This window comes from Ascaphus truei, chromosome 5 (genome assembly GCF_040206685.1).
Source record: "Ascaphus truei isolate aAscTru1 chromosome 5, aAscTru1.hap1, whole genome shotgun sequence".
Taxonomy (NCBI): domain Eukaryota; kingdom Metazoa; phylum Chordata; class Amphibia; order Anura; family Ascaphidae; genus Ascaphus; species Ascaphus truei.
Genome location: NC_134487.1, coordinates 118,429,831 through 118,445,406, shown reverse-complemented (window position 1 = coordinate 118,445,406; position 15,576 = coordinate 118,429,831). Strand labels below are relative to the sequence as shown.

Genomic DNA, 15,576 nt, shown 5'->3' with positions numbered 1-15,576 from the left:
GATGGAGGAGAGAGAGGATGGAGGAGAGAGAGAGAGGATGGAGGAGAGAGAGAAAGGATGGAGGAGAGAGAGAGAGGATGGAGGAGAGAGAGAGGATGGAGGAGAGAGAGAGGATGGAGGAGAGAGAGAGGATGGAGGAGAGAGAGAGGATGGAGGAGAGAGAGAGGATGGAGGAGAGAGAGAGGATGGAGGAGAGAGAGAGGATGGAGGAGAGAGAGGATGGAGGAGAGAGAGGGAGGAGGAGAGAGGATGGAGGAGAGGAGGAGAGAGAGGATGGAGGAGAGGAGGAGAGAGAGAATGGAGGAGAGAGAGAGAGGAAGGAGGAGAGGGAGGAGAGAGAGAATGGAGGAGAGAGAGAGAGGAAGGAGGAGAGAGAGAGGAAGGAGGAGAGAGAGAGAAGGAGGAGAGAGAGAGGAAGGACGAGAGAGAGGAAGGACGAGAGAGAGAGAGAGGAGGAGAGAGAGAGGATGGAGGAGAGAGAGGATGGAGGAGAGAGAGGATGGAGGAGAGAGAGAGAGGATGGAGGAGAGAGAGAGGGAGAGGATGGAGGAGAGAGAGAGAGAGGATGGAGGAGAGAGAGAGAGGATGGAGGGAGAGAGAGAGGATGGAGGAGAGAGAGAGGATGGAGGAGAGAGAGAGAGGATGGAGGAGAGAGAGGATGGAGGAGAGAGAGAGGATGGGGAGGGGGTAGAGGAGATGGGGTGCAGAATTGTAGACTTGTGCCACTACAGATGTGCGCGCACACACACACACACAGTTTAAAAACGGCTGCACTCTCTGTGGTGAGAGCACTATAGGGGGTACCTAAGTATTCTAATTATCTGTCCAGTGCTGATAATTTGAATACAGTACATACATATCTCTCTATACCTAGTATCTAAATATTGAATTCTGACCCTTGGTACAATGTCAAGGTATCTATCCAAGGTCCAACTACAGAACCATTATGGCTACATTTGAATAGGTAAATAATTCTTAAACGTTAGAAAATAAAAGTAAATTTCAAGGACCGGAAGCTGCCTGCACCTGCATCTCACTATGATGCAACAAAAGGGGAACGACATCCAAAGCATTACAGGGAAGACAGCAATATTGCACTCACCAGCAATCCAATCGATGTTAAACTAATGTTCAGCTCTTGGTTCTGAAGCCCAAAGCTTCCAGCCACTTCGACAACTATCTGCAGACAAGTGCAAGGCATTGTGGGAAGAAAGTCTGTCACAACCAATTGAAGGCACTGGAATGCAGTTCGTATTAAAGATTCTCTGAAAGGAAGTAATACTTTGTTTTAAAGCAGCAATCACCCAGAAGTCTACATGAAGTCATATCATGTTAGTATCTTTGTCCCCTACGCATGTCCTGCTTTTGCTTCTGTAGTGTTAACAAAGCATGTTTTTCTTAATCTCTAGGGTATAAGGTTCCTCAGACTGCAATGAGTTCCAGGAGAGCTCAATTTTAAACTCTCCGACACTTAATATTTCAAATGCTTAAATCTGTTGAACAGAGAGAAGCGGATGTAAAAAAAAACAAACACATCGTCTAAAAGGGCAAAAAATAATAATATATCTTCAAGTAAAAAATGTGAAAAACAAAACACCCATTATCGTGGACTGTTGCTTTGATAAGTTTAAGCACACAAAAAAGGTAAGATATTTTTACTTCTGAGTCGAGGTAGTGTATGTATGTATATATGCATGTATGTGGTTTTTTTACACTTTATTATGATTAAAAGTGAATGCTGGAATTGCTTACCCTTGATCATTTCTGATAGCTCCTATGACTCCGAGCACAAGTGGCCAACCGGGACCTAGACTATCTCCTTGGCTCTGCAGGATTTGTAACACACACTCCAGTTGCTTGAGTCGGATATCATGGTGGATTATGTTTGAAAGTTCCTTCAGGGGATTTAACAAGAGTAACTGCAGTCTCTAAAAGGAAGCAGAAGATTAAATCAGAAAACAAAGTCATTGTTTGGACTGCCCTGCCGTACCAAAAAGTGCTAAAATTATTTATGGAAGATGTTCCAAAAAGGCAAAAAAAAAAAAAAAAGATAGGTTAATAAATGTTAAAATTTACAGATTATTGGTTAATGTGCATACACTCACAATGTCTCTTCTGACAACAATTATTATGAGACTTTTCAAAAATCAAATGCAGCCAATTCAATATACTCCAAAGAATTCAGCCTATTGCAGTGTCATAGGTCTCTTCACAATATACTGAATTAGCCCATTACATAAAGCAGTGTGGCTTTGGGACTATATTTGGAACCTTTACTTTCCAAATAAATAGTCTTTGAAAATGATTTCTTGGCACATTAAGTCCATGCGTCTAACAATATGACGCACTATGGTTATCGTGCTATATCCAATATTCCTACCAGCTCTTTGCATATTATACCTAATTTGATATAATTAGTGCTTATGCAGAGAAATACAGTACTAAAACACTTTCCAGTTTTAGATCACTGTAATAGGACTTGTGACAAAGCGGATTTAAATGTTGAAGTTAATCTTGTAAGAGAACAAGGGGACAAGAGGCCCCTATAGTGGCACTCCTAGTAGTGTGATATGATTATTAGTTTAAAATCAAACTTTAATAAGTAATAATATCGTAAAATAATGTTGGACAAACTAACAAACAACAATGACAAATGATACTCATGTACTGATATACACTACTGCTCCTGTGCTTATTGCACCAGGATGACTAGCTACATACAGTTAGTACGTATCAAAATAGTGACACCAAAGCCAATTTATGTATAGGATTGGTGGCTAGTAATAGAGTGTAACTTTCAACTCTATACAGGCATACCCCGTTTTAAGGACACTCACTTTAAGTACATTCGCGAGTAGGGACATATTTTCAATAGCACCATACCCCCGTGTCCGTACGCTTGCTTCGCGAGTACGGAAACTTATTCTGCCCTACAGACCGCCGTAGTAGTGAGCGCTGATTCCCCTCGCCCAATAGGCAAACGGCAGCTCGTGCATGCGCCTGTCAGCACGTCCTGAACAGCAATACCGGCTCCCTACCTGTACCGAAGCATTGATAAGTGTGGAAAAAAGGTAGTGCTTCACTTTAAGTACATTTTCGTTTTACATGCATGCTCTGGACCCATTGCGTACGTTAATGTGGGGTATGCCTGTAGTCACTATATGGGACAAAGGTGGAAAATATCCTACATACAGTAGTTGCTATGTTTAACAGACATGAACTGAACTCAGCAGAGACCATTCATAATGATCCACTGTTAGAAGGATGACTTGGTGAGTCTCAGTGGAGTATCAAAAAGATTAGGGTATATATTAAAAAAACCTCTTAATGCAATAAGAGTAAGGTTCTAATGACCTATTGTGTCAAATAAAGACAGAATACAGGCAGTCCTCGTTTTACAACGCTTCACTTTACAACGAATGGCTTATCCAACGCTATGCAATGTATACCTATGTTCATTTTTACAACGCCAAAACGGCTTATCCAACGCTCTTACGACGCTTATGTTATATACATATACACATTCACATAAACAATGTTGCAAAGCGTCGTAAGAGCGTATATATATAATATTATATTATACTATATAATATATTATTTATTATGTTATATTATATATATAATACAGTATATACACTATATAATTTATGTGTGTGCTGCATATCTTATTGCCTGCATAAAATATTTGGTGTATTTTAGTGTTAAAAATGCCTTTAGGAACGGAACCTTTCATTTAAACAGTGTTCCTATGGGAAACCGTGTTTCGCATTACAACGTTTCGCTATCCAACGCCATTTTGAGTAACGCATTGTGTCGGATAACCGAGGACTGCCTGTACAAATTCCAAAATCTGCCAATACAAGACCCCTGACTCAGTCAGTATAATCTGCTAAACTATTTGAAAGCTGGCAAAGGAACATATTGGAGTTAATAGTAATATATTTACTGTGATCAGAGGGCACAATAAGAATCTAGTTGCTAATGAAAACACTCCCATACTCAAGAATACATTGTATAGCAATGTTGTGGCAGCTGGTAGTGTTGTATGAACCTCACCAGTGGTGTAAAAAACATGCAACAATGAATCAACTTGTTGAGATTATATTGTTCCTTAAAGCTCTACTATCGGGGATGTCTTAGCTGGTAGCATAGAGGAGCAACATGGACTGAGTAGCAGATCCACCTAAAACATGTCAGCTTGACATTGTATTAGCATGAGGGTTATATTTTCTTAACTGCACGTTGTAATTTCTAACTAGTCTAAACTAAGCTGGCATATTAGGTTAGAGCCTCATAGTTGGTAGAGGAGGAATTACAAACGTGTGTAAAGGTAGAAAAGCTTTAGCCTAAGCGGAAGAATTCTCTTTTGATTGCACGGGCATATTAGATATTAAACTTAATGCCACTGTGCTCAGCGTTAATCCGCATAGGTGTGTGCTCTGATGACAGCCCAAAAGTAGGCAAGTAACCCCCCACAGCCAAGTACATAATCACCCGCTAGAAACACTTAAACCGGAGGGTGATCTGACCGGTGAGTAGGATTGTCATTATCCTTAGACGTGAATGCGTGAGACCAATCACTAAAATGCCTAGTGCTCTAATCTTGGTGGATGGTGGAAAATTACTGAATAGTAATGGAGTGGTAAATATATCTAGTAAATATCTCCCTGGCAAAGCTCAGGGAGAGCCCGCATGCCGCTAAAAGCTAGTGAGCCAGCTGAATACATGATCACTCGCAATAGGCACTTAAACCGGAGGGTGACCCGACCGGTGGGTAGGATTCCCATCATCCTTTAACGTGAATGCGTAATTCCAATCACCAAAACTCTAGTGCTCCAACTGTGGTAAATAGCGGAAGATGACCAAGTGGTAATAGAATAGAAATATACAGTATCTAACCAATATTTCCTTTGCCAAGCCCGCATGCCACTAAAAGCTAATAGACCAGCTCCTGTGCTCAGTGCCGCTTCCGGGGTCACCTGACAGACATTAGCGTAATGACGTAGCGCACCAACAGTCGTTTCACGTCCTGATGACTCTTCAAGGTGGCCACGCCCCTCGGAGGCAGTGAGCTTCATATACCCCTCTGTTGTTATGGTGCTGAACACATCATCACTACAAACAGGTTGCCAATTTTCTCCTCGATCGGGAGATGGCTAAGTATTGATGTTGAAGTTAGTTCTAAATGCAGTAGGGCTGGTGATTTTGATGTTTACAGCAAAATAAACATATGTTGTGGGATTAGAAATCCTATGTGGGGACACCAATGGCATCCTTGAAAACACTTATAAATGTCATGCAATAAAACAGTCCACTAAATGGATTAAGAAACAGAGCTTACAATCTAATTGGTAAGTACGAAGAACGTACAGAGACAGTAGGAGGGCGTTCTGGTAAGTGCATCTACAGGGGGCCCAATTTTATGTATGAAATGTAAAGTATCAGCCATGGAGCTATTCGTATGCTTCCTTAAGCAGGTGTGTTTTAAGGTGGGTCTTAGAAGTGGATAGTGGGGGTGCTAGTCGGGTATTGCGGGGAAGGGCATTCCAGAGGTGTGGGGCCGTCAGTGAGAAAGGTTTAAGGTGGGAGAGGGCTTAAGATACAAAAGGGGTAGAGAGAAGACATCCTTGAGCAGACCACAAGAGTCAGGATCGAGTATAGCGAGAAATTAGGGCTGAGATGTAAGGAGGAGCAGAAAAATGTAAAACTTTAAAAGTGAGGAAAATTGCATGTGTGATACAGGATTTGATAGGAAGACAGGAGAGGGATTTCAGCAGAGGAGACACTGAGACAGATTTAGGAAAGAGTAGAGTGATTCTGGCAGCAGCGATTAGGATAGATTATAGGGGAGACAGGTGGACAGGTATCTATATAAATAAAGATACAAGGGTGATTTGGAGAGACAGGATTCAAATGTGGTTTTTACCTAGGTAAATGAAGAATTTACTCACTACACTACGTTTGTATACAATTTAACAGAAACTGTAGGAGTAATTTCTGGTGCATCGGTTAGTCTCCCCAGATGCCGGTTAGATTGTAAACTCTTTAGGGCAGGGAATCCTTTCTCCCAATGTTACATTTATGTCTTAATGCATTTCTCTCATCTGTATTATATGTCATGTCAAAATGATTAAGTGATGCGTATATGATTGGCGCTATAAAAATATACATACAGTACATGTATCAGTGTAAAGTGAATGTGTTTAGAGCCGTTAGGCTGTAAGGCCAACAACTTCTCAGAGCAGGAAGTATATTACCGATTGACAATGTACATGAAGCTGGAATCAGAAGATTAATATATTTTAGTTCTCACATGCGTTATTTATTAAATAAAATCACATTGCTCTCCATGTAATAAAATGGATCTAATAACGATAGCATATGTGGGTACCATATAAATATAAAATACAGGTTCAATCTGCTTACTGAAATAAACTGTATGGGAACTGTAAATTCATACCATCTTTATGTATGGTGTTTAACACTAGGTGAATGAATTTGCCACAACTATTGAAACCAACAAGCATTCCCCCAGGTGTGAAAAGGGGTATGAAAAGACAGCTTCACACATTTTACCTTGTTTTGTGAGAATGGTGGTTCATGCTTAAAAGCCAGTCCTGCTTTTATCAGTGACGTTAAAGATTCTGCTCCCCATTCTCTCATCCTTGAGTTTGGATGCTGGCAAACCTAAACAAATATAAAACACCAATAAAAGATAAAATGAGAGTTTATAAATAAAAATAGATTCCAATACATATCCCATTTTTTTTCAATAAACTGTACATATTATATTGCAGTTTTACAGATACACTTACAAAACACACATACAGGCGGTAGTCCACGCTATCCTTCAGTCCATTATCCATCGAACGGATTATCCGATGCCAAGTAATGCATTCCATTATCTGACGCGGATTAACATTGGATCTGCAATCAGAAGGCGGTTTCCGGGATGGATTCTGGCGGATAACCGAGGCTGAATATACATATATATACACACACGCACACGCACACACACACACACACTTAAGGGAACAAACTAAACCTTTGTAACCAGCATTCCGCTACAGCAGTACTTCTCAATCCTCTCCTTGGGGACAACCATCCACATCAGGTTTTTGTGTTTAGCGCCCAATATGCATGGTTGCCTCAGGGCCCCGAGGAGAACCACTGCTCTAGAGCGCAGTTGTAGCGGAGCACAATCTTGCTTACTTGGCTACAATGGCTAATGTGGTTAGCTTCAAACCGCTACTCAAGGACGCCAGTCACACCAATACGTTTTCTTTTTGAGTCTGATATTGGCTCACAGGCCCAAAAAGTAGGTCTAGCTGAGAGCACTGAGAAGAGGTTTCAGCAATACTTAAAATAACCAATAACCCCACCTAAATTGAATCCCATCGTGTCCCTTTCAATCCCAGTCAGTAACACTACAATCCATCTACTGGTCCTACATTGTTTTGGTATTTTAGTTCCATAAGATAAAACAGAATTATAACTTGAGATTTTCATAGAAATAAGAAAAGAAAAAAACGTAATCTATAGGAGTTCAGGAAAAAAGAACCATGCTTAGGAGAATAGCTGCTTTAATAATTACAATATTACAATAAAAGTATTGTAGCCACCTGGAAACCACTGGTTTCATCCCCCATGGGACACATTCAGTTATTAAAGCAGCAGTCTCTCTCAAAAAAAAGTAATAACATAACCAGGTATATCAGCACATTAACTATTTCTAACTTTTCAAAACCTACATTTTTGCAGATTTTTGTATAATTTCATTGGCATCATCTATTATCAGAGCAACCTCTATTGTCTTAATGGGTGTGAAGGGCCGCAGCTATTTTAACCTTTCTAGGGAGCAAATTTACAGCAACGGATATCTCCAGAATTCAATTGCAAAATTTAAAAAAGGGTAGAATAGCTTTAAAAAAAAAGAAAATTGAATTAAAAGCATCAGCAAAAAGACTGCAATGATATAGCAAGTAGAGTTGATTGCTGGTTTAAGAATAGATCTAGTTTATTAGTTAGAATTAGTCCAGTCATTGATTGGCATTTTGTTATAACCCAATCGTCAGTGACCTTTGGGAACCATCAGTTAGGCTTTGTTTTAAACAAAGCCCACACTGTGACTTTGAGTAGTTTGTGATTTACGATCATGTTAAAAGTTACATACCATGACATTATGGCCCATAGTCGCTAAGCTGTGCTATCTCATACAAGGCTTTCCGGGTGGCAAAAGACACCGCAGACCCTTCACTTGAATTGGTCATATGGTGTCTTATGAAATAGCACTGCTATTCAGAAATAAATCGTTAAAAATGAAGTGTGGAATATTTCAAGTGTACTGTAGTTTCTTTGACAGATTACACTTAACACAACGTTTACAAAACAACAAAATATGTACATGGTAAAATAAAAACATATTAGCATCTCAAACGTACCTTCTGATCAGGACAAGAAGAAGCAGAAGAGAGAGACAGAAGACACCATAAAAATTAAGACCAATCACAGGAAATAGCAGAATTGAAACAAAACAAATATACCATGTACAATGTTAACGGTTTCAAAAATAAATAATTTCTGAAGTAAATGATTAATTTATAGTAGTGATAAGTGTACTGATCCTGTAACCCACCACTTCGATCTAAAGTAGTTTATAAAATGAAAATTTCACACAGCATTAATATATTATAAGCATCTGTGTTAACAAGACACTGGCCTATTGTGAATACCATGACATTAGTGTTGCGAAGAGAGATATTTGATGCAGTATCAGTAACAAACTGTAGTAGTACAAAAAACAAATATGTTGAACAGCGTGTGGCGTTAAATAAACATCTTAGAAGAACAGTTTTCTAATTTACGTGTGAAAGCATCATTATCTACACAATTAGTTCTTTATACTTAATACAAGAGTATGTTATATAGACTCAAAAACCATGCAAACATCATCTTAAGATTTAAAGCTAGTGTTTATAATCAATGATGGTCAAAGATAAATAAGAGGTTAGTCAGATACAGTACAGTTCTGACCTTTAACATTTTCAGCCAACATGTCTAACAAATATGGAACCCCAAAAGGATATACTGGTGCTAACTATAGGTCTCTGATAATCAATTACGAATACATATTTTCATTACATAGAATAGTACAAAATATTGATTTATTACAATTTACTAGAAGGAAAAAGCAATGCCGTGGTTAATTAGCCACTTTGGTTGCAACAAAATGACGCTATGTTCCTTGGGGGAAGGGGGAGGGTCTTGTAACTATCCGATCTAGCTTACCTCTAGGAGGTGACCAGTCAGGGGTCTCCAAAGAATTTCAATCCTGTGCATGTTTACCAGCCCTGTTTCTAACAGCTTAGCAACCGCAAATAGAGATGGCTCCTAAAAGAAGCAAAAAGGTAAAAAAATTAATATGGTGAACAATTCTTACATAATTAAAAAACCATGAGGCCAATTGATATATTCCGCTTCACTGGGGACATTATGTTCATTGCCCAAATAAGATGCACTCGTCTTAATAAAGGTGATTTTCAGAACATTTATTAAATATATACAGGACCATAAAAGCACTTCCTCATAAGGACGAATGCGCCGCTCTCTTATTTGGACCAAGGTTTGCATAGTGAGTCTGTGGGAGATCCAGTCATGAAGTTATCCAGCACCACCAGATAGACCTTTCATTGAAAACCTAACGGGAAATAGAGGGCAAGTACTCTCTTCTTCGGGTATTATGTTCCTTAAAATATATATTTCGTCAGGGCGTGGCCAAGACACCTAGCAGGCAGGACGTGTGGCTGTACAGCTCTGTCCCAAGAGAGGGCAAAGCAAAGAATATAAGGGACAAGAAACCCCCCAAAAATATCAAAGTTGGGGGAAGATCTCCTCCAGGCGCTGCATGTCCCTACAGTGGTGGAATCAAAAATTCTCCCAAGCCACAAGTAAAAGCCTGGTCCCCATGGCCCCCTTTCAGACATTGCGGTGGTTCCAAGATGGCCGCCGAGCGGGATCGATTTGTCCAGACCCAGTGCCAAATTCAGTGGCACTTATTCTGGGACTCCAACTTGGGGAGGTGAGAGGCAATGTGACGGGAAGGCGCCGGACATGCCTCCCGATACGGCGCTGCCGAGAGCTGGTTGCTGCCGGCTGACGAGTGTGCTGCGGGGAGACTGGGAGCAGGGAGGAGTGGCTATCTTGCACAGGCGATCCAGTAAGACATCGCAGCCGAGCTCAGACCAGTTTCTCCCCCGGCACACAAAGCCGATAGACCGGAGCCTCCGCTGGGTGGAGGAGTTCCCGTGGTGACCTCCCCAGCTGACGTACATTGGCCTACACGGTGGGAATGACAGAAAGACCACACAGAATGTCCCCAATTCCCAAGATGGCCGCCGTGGGTCCCAGAGCAGCCACTAGGGAGCACCGTGAGTACCATCCAGCCACTGCAGCTAAAAGCGAATAATCTGGGTCTGACGGTCCCCCCATCCCCACATTTCCAACCTCACATAAATCATTATAAATTAATACAATTGAAGGTTGCATCCTAGTGACTACCCCCAAAAACAGAATATGTGCCCCCCAAATAAAGAGCCCTCTGTACAGGGGCGCATAAGCAATGCGTACTAAGACGGCGGCTTAAGTCTCATGCTCCGCAGTCCCCGGACTTCAATCTAAGTTTATGATAGCAATCCTGCTCTGACTAACCCTGAATACAAAATCATAATCCATCGAAGACATACCTACCATGGTTTCAAAAGCTATTCAAACCATCAAAAAGAAGAACCAGAGTGCGTTGCGAGAACACTTTAAAAAACATGGCCGTCTAACCTCGCAACAGGCAGAGACAGTAGAAGCCCTCTCGCAAGAGCATTCAGACCCTGAACCGAGCATGGAGATCGAGGTCACCTCCACTAAGAATTATATGATTATCCTCTAAAATATAATAGAATCCCTAATGCAAGCGGAAGTAAAGGATATAAGGAGGAGATATCTTCCCTCGGGGAACGCACCAGCTGTCTAGAATCCAAGGTGGACGCTACAATTACTCGGCAATCCCTAATGGACGTGGAGCTCAAAGAGGTGAAATCCCAACTCCTGGACATCAAAGACAGACAGGAGGATGCGGAGAACAGGGACCACTATAACAACCTCTGTATTCAGGTGATTCCAGAATCTGAGATGGATATTGAGGGGTTCATGGGTAGATGGCTAATGGGTAGATGGCTAGAACAGCTCTTCTAGATTTTACCAAAGAGTCACTTGCCCTCGCAGATGTCACAGGGCCCTTAGAATGAGACCCCGGCCAGGAGATAGATCAAGGGATGTGGTGCTGAGATTCCAGTATTTTAAAACAAATGAGGCCTTCAGCATGGTGGCAAGAGGCTCCAGGGACCTCAGGTTCCAAAATATACCCCTACAGATCTACGCAGATCTTGCGCCCTCCACCCTTGCCAAAAAAAGAAATCTATGTGAGGTAACGGCAAAAATAAGGGATCGCAACATTAAATACAGGTGGACGTTTCCCTTTGGGCTCGTGGTGGTTAAAAACAGAAGACCCCAGTCACTCAGGAGATGATGGATAGATGGATAGATGGATAGATGGATAGATGGATAGATGGATAGATGGATAGATGGATAGATGGATAGATGGATAGATGGATAGATGGAGAGATGGAGAGATGGATAGGATATATTTCCATTCAAATGAACATAACTAAAATCTTTAATAGCACAAAGAAGGTAGCATACTGAATAGGGGCCTTAATTATAGAACAAAAAGAAAAGAAAAAAATCTCACAATCACATAATATGGATGTGTTACAGTTCATTACTTAACGCTATATGCATAGGTTTTATACAAATTGTAACTCAGCCTTTAAGAGGACAATTATGATTTTATTGCCTTTACAAACAAGGAACGTTTGACCATTTATTACATAAAATGGCACAAAATGTTGATTTATGACAATTTACCAGAGGGAAACAAAAATGCCATGGTTAATTCGCCACAAAATTACACTATATCCCTTCCGGGGTCTTGTAACCGAGATCTGCCTTACCTCTACGAGCGGACCAGTCAGAGGTCACACACAAATGAAAAAATGTGATGTCTCATACCTTATTGTTCCCAAACGCCATGTCCATGGCCTCCAGAGATAATGAGCAGAGAGCATTGATCAGATGATGAAGGGACACATCATCCAGGTACCTAAAAAACACACCACACACATTAAAACCATACAAAGCTATAACGCAAGATGTGATCACAGAAGATTACATGTGTAGGAGGTCTTTCTTACTGTGAGCTTTCAAACAGTCGTGACAGGATGGTGGATATAACAGGCAAGTCTGTCATAACGGCAGTGGTTAGAACCTAAAGAAAACAAGATCACATATGTGGCACCCAGGTTCAAAAAAGGTGCAACTGATATTGCTCTAGAGATTGGACACTTACGGTGCTTGGGCCCTCTACAGCTCTTCCAGGTTTTAACACCCCGCCACTGCTAGGCTTCAATCCAAGTATCCACACTAGATGCTAAAATAACCAAAAGACATTTGATATTACACATCAGAGATATTAAGGGACATATTTAGAAAGAAGTCTTTTACTTTTAAAAACCAGGAAGATGCAAAGCATGTATAATGCACGTAGATTCTTTACATTTACAATTGCTGCTTGTAATCATAAAATAGGAAAATACACAATACGTATTCCTACGAGTTCTAGGATTATACAAACAGTAATATCTGAATGAAACCATGCTTAAAAAAAACCCAAAACAAAAACATATGGAGAAAAGAAGCGCCAGTTAAAGCATAAAAAGCATAAAAAGCTGACAAATATATATTCGCAACAGATACCAAGTTTTGCAGCAAATCAGAGACTATGCTACTTAGCCACTAATCAAAAAATAGCAAACTAAATGACACTGCATATTGATTCCATGCTCATAAAAAGTCTAAACTAAGAATATTGAAATGCTGATGGTTTTTTAGTCAGGAATTCTGAACAGGTAAAAGTATGGCATAGCTATAGTAATTTGGGCACGTGGGAGGTATCGGGTATAATAAAAGCAATCCAACTAATAAGCCTCTAACTGCTGAAGGAATTTGGCGGCCATAATCTAGCCCCATGAAGCCTTCTCCACGCTTCTGCATTTATTTCTACCTTCAACGTTTTTTTGCAATTATACTCGCGATGCTTTGATCCCCTTTAAAATGCCTGACATTTCACCTCACAGATGTAATAGGAGTGAGAAATATCAAATTAATAGTGTATTAACAATAAGAACATGGAGACAATATTAAGAGACTTTTCTTGGAGAAATGTGTTCTTTCAGCTTTTACAATAAAGAAGTTCATTGCTTTACCTGTAGAGTTGCAAGCACAAGTTGCCAAGAGGTCCCCAAAAACCCTCCATGACAGTGAGCCAAGTTCAGCAATGTACGCATACACTGGATGTTTTTAGCCGTGAGCTGCATTGAAAACACATAAAATGCAAATAAATATTGTTTTTTTATGCAAAGTAGGCAGAAAAGATTACATGGCCATTACTTCCTAAATCAATATGTCTAATAAGTTTAATTTTTTTGCTATATCCTGTTATACCTTTCCTTTCTTAAAAGATGTGTAACCTTTTCTTAAAGCTATCTAGTGCATCTGTCATCACAGTCTCCATGGGTAGTACATTTCACATTTCAACTGCCGTTAATATATTTTTTTGGTGTGGAGCCCAAAACCCTTCTCCATGTTCAAGGTGTGGTCTTAGCTTAATCTTACTCTCAAATACATATTTAGGCCGTGGATATAGTAGGCCCACGCGCGACTGAGCACGTGGCGTAGCGCGCCTGTCGCTTGAGTGATCCTTGGCCTTTGGGATGGGGAGGCGTGGCAGTGACATCACAAAGCTGGTTCGCCCTCATTGGCTGAACCCCTCACGTGACCCGCCCATCATACGACCAAAACACAATAATTTGTCTGTTGGAAAATCTGCCACTCCGTCGTGCTTCCTCGCGTGCACTATGACCGACCCCATAGATCCCCTGCATTTTGTCGCATGCACCGTCACTCACACCATGACCGCGGCCTTAGTGTTCTCCCATTCCTCTATACCCTGTCCTATCAATAATAATAATAGCATGTTCTTGTATAGCGCTGCTAGTTTTACATAGCGCTTTACAGAGACATTTTGCAGACACAGGTCCCTGCCCCATGGAGCTTACAATCTATGTTTTTGGTGCCTGAGGCACAGGGAGATAAAGTTACTTGCCAAAGGTCACAAGGAGCCAACACCGGGAATTGAATCAGGTTCAAACTCAGCGCCAGTCAGTGTCTTTACTCACTGAGCCACTCCTTCTCTATAATAACCTATTAACATTTCTAGCCCCTGCCTGACTTTATTGCTAATACACTGACATCACAAATGCCTACACAAACCAAGGTCACCTGAGTCCCTAGAGGTTTCCAGTGGAGGGCTTGCGGAAAGCCGATCCCGGACATCTAACAGTGTTTGCTTACCTCAGTGGACAAATGTCGGGACAAATTTCAGGACAAATTTCGGGACCAGTATCGGGAGACATGACGCACACAAGTTTGGTTTTGCTTATTTTCATATCAAAGTTTGCTATACACTTATATGCTTCTCCGTTGCGCATTTTTTTCTGTCTGCACATCCAAAAAGGGGACCTAATTTTGTCCCAATTTACTTTGTAAATATCACGCTTACTTTTGCATCCCACTTTACATTTATCTGTATTAAACCTTGTCTGCCATTTACCTGCCCAAGTTTCCAGTTTATCCAAGTCCTTCCGTAGAGAAAAGTCATCTCTTGGTGATTTTACTACTGTACTTGACATAATTTAGTGTTGTAAGCAAAGATGGAGACTTTGCTCTCTATGATAACCTCAAGGGCATTAACAAACAATGTCAAAAGCACTGGCCCCAGTACAAACAATGATTTAATACTATTTTTGAAGGAGAAAAAAAATGTAGCTTTACCATAACAGTTCCTTGATGCTGAACAGCTAGTGGCTGCCCCACGAGTACTATTTGCTGCGGAGAATCACTCGAGGGGCTTATCATTTGTACGTTTTGCCCCTGGATGGAATAGGCTACGGAAAAGAAAACAACTCATTAAAATGAAGACATGTAGTAGTGAAACGAAGTAACAAATTCATGTGTTCAGGAAGGTGCTAGTTTTTTCTTTCGTACATTTTTCATGTCTGATTGATCCAAAATTAAAAGGGACCTGCACAAAACTCCACGTCTATAATGGTTAATTTATTTAACCAATTTGTAAAGCTTTTAAATAGTCTGTGCAACTTACAAAAAAAAGTTTAAAAAGTCTTTCTTCTTATTGTGCCACTCCCATTATTCACTCAGGGAAACAATACAATGTTCAGCATAACCCGGTGCAACAATAGGAATAACACCTATAATACCTACAGCAGCCATGAAGGCAAGACTGGCAGCCGTGCCATGCAAATGCAAAATTTGGAAGCTTGCCCTGGGACATTGCTGTTATAGTCAACACTTTCATTACTCATGGTCACATTTCCTTTACAGTGCATCTTA

The 15,576-nt window shown here is 40.7% G+C and overlaps 2 protein-coding genes across 2 annotated transcripts in view; one reads left to right on the top strand and one right to left on the bottom strand.

Annotated features, from left to right (window-relative positions):
* RPS16 (ribosomal protein S16) overlaps window positions 1-15,576 on the top strand; it is a 243,444-nt gene that overhangs the window by 145,574 nt on the left and 82,294 nt on the right. The gene's annotated exons all lie outside the window — the stretch shown is intronic.
* The window catches only part of MON2 (MON2 regulator of endosome-to-Golgi trafficking), a 148,047-nt gene that overhangs the window by 84,541 nt on the left and 47,930 nt on the right, over window positions 1-15,576 (bottom strand). Inside the window, 9 exon segments of the mRNA XM_075600518.1 lie at window positions 1,103-1,265; window positions 1,753-1,928; window positions 6,577-6,687; window positions 9,289-9,390; window positions 12,121-12,211; window positions 12,303-12,376; window positions 12,458-12,538; window positions 13,374-13,478; window positions 15,001-15,113. Coding sequence (XP_075456633.1) covers window positions 1,103-1,265; window positions 1,753-1,928; window positions 6,577-6,687; window positions 9,289-9,390; window positions 12,121-12,211; window positions 12,303-12,376; window positions 12,458-12,538; window positions 13,374-13,478; window positions 15,001-15,113 — 1,016 coding nt within the window.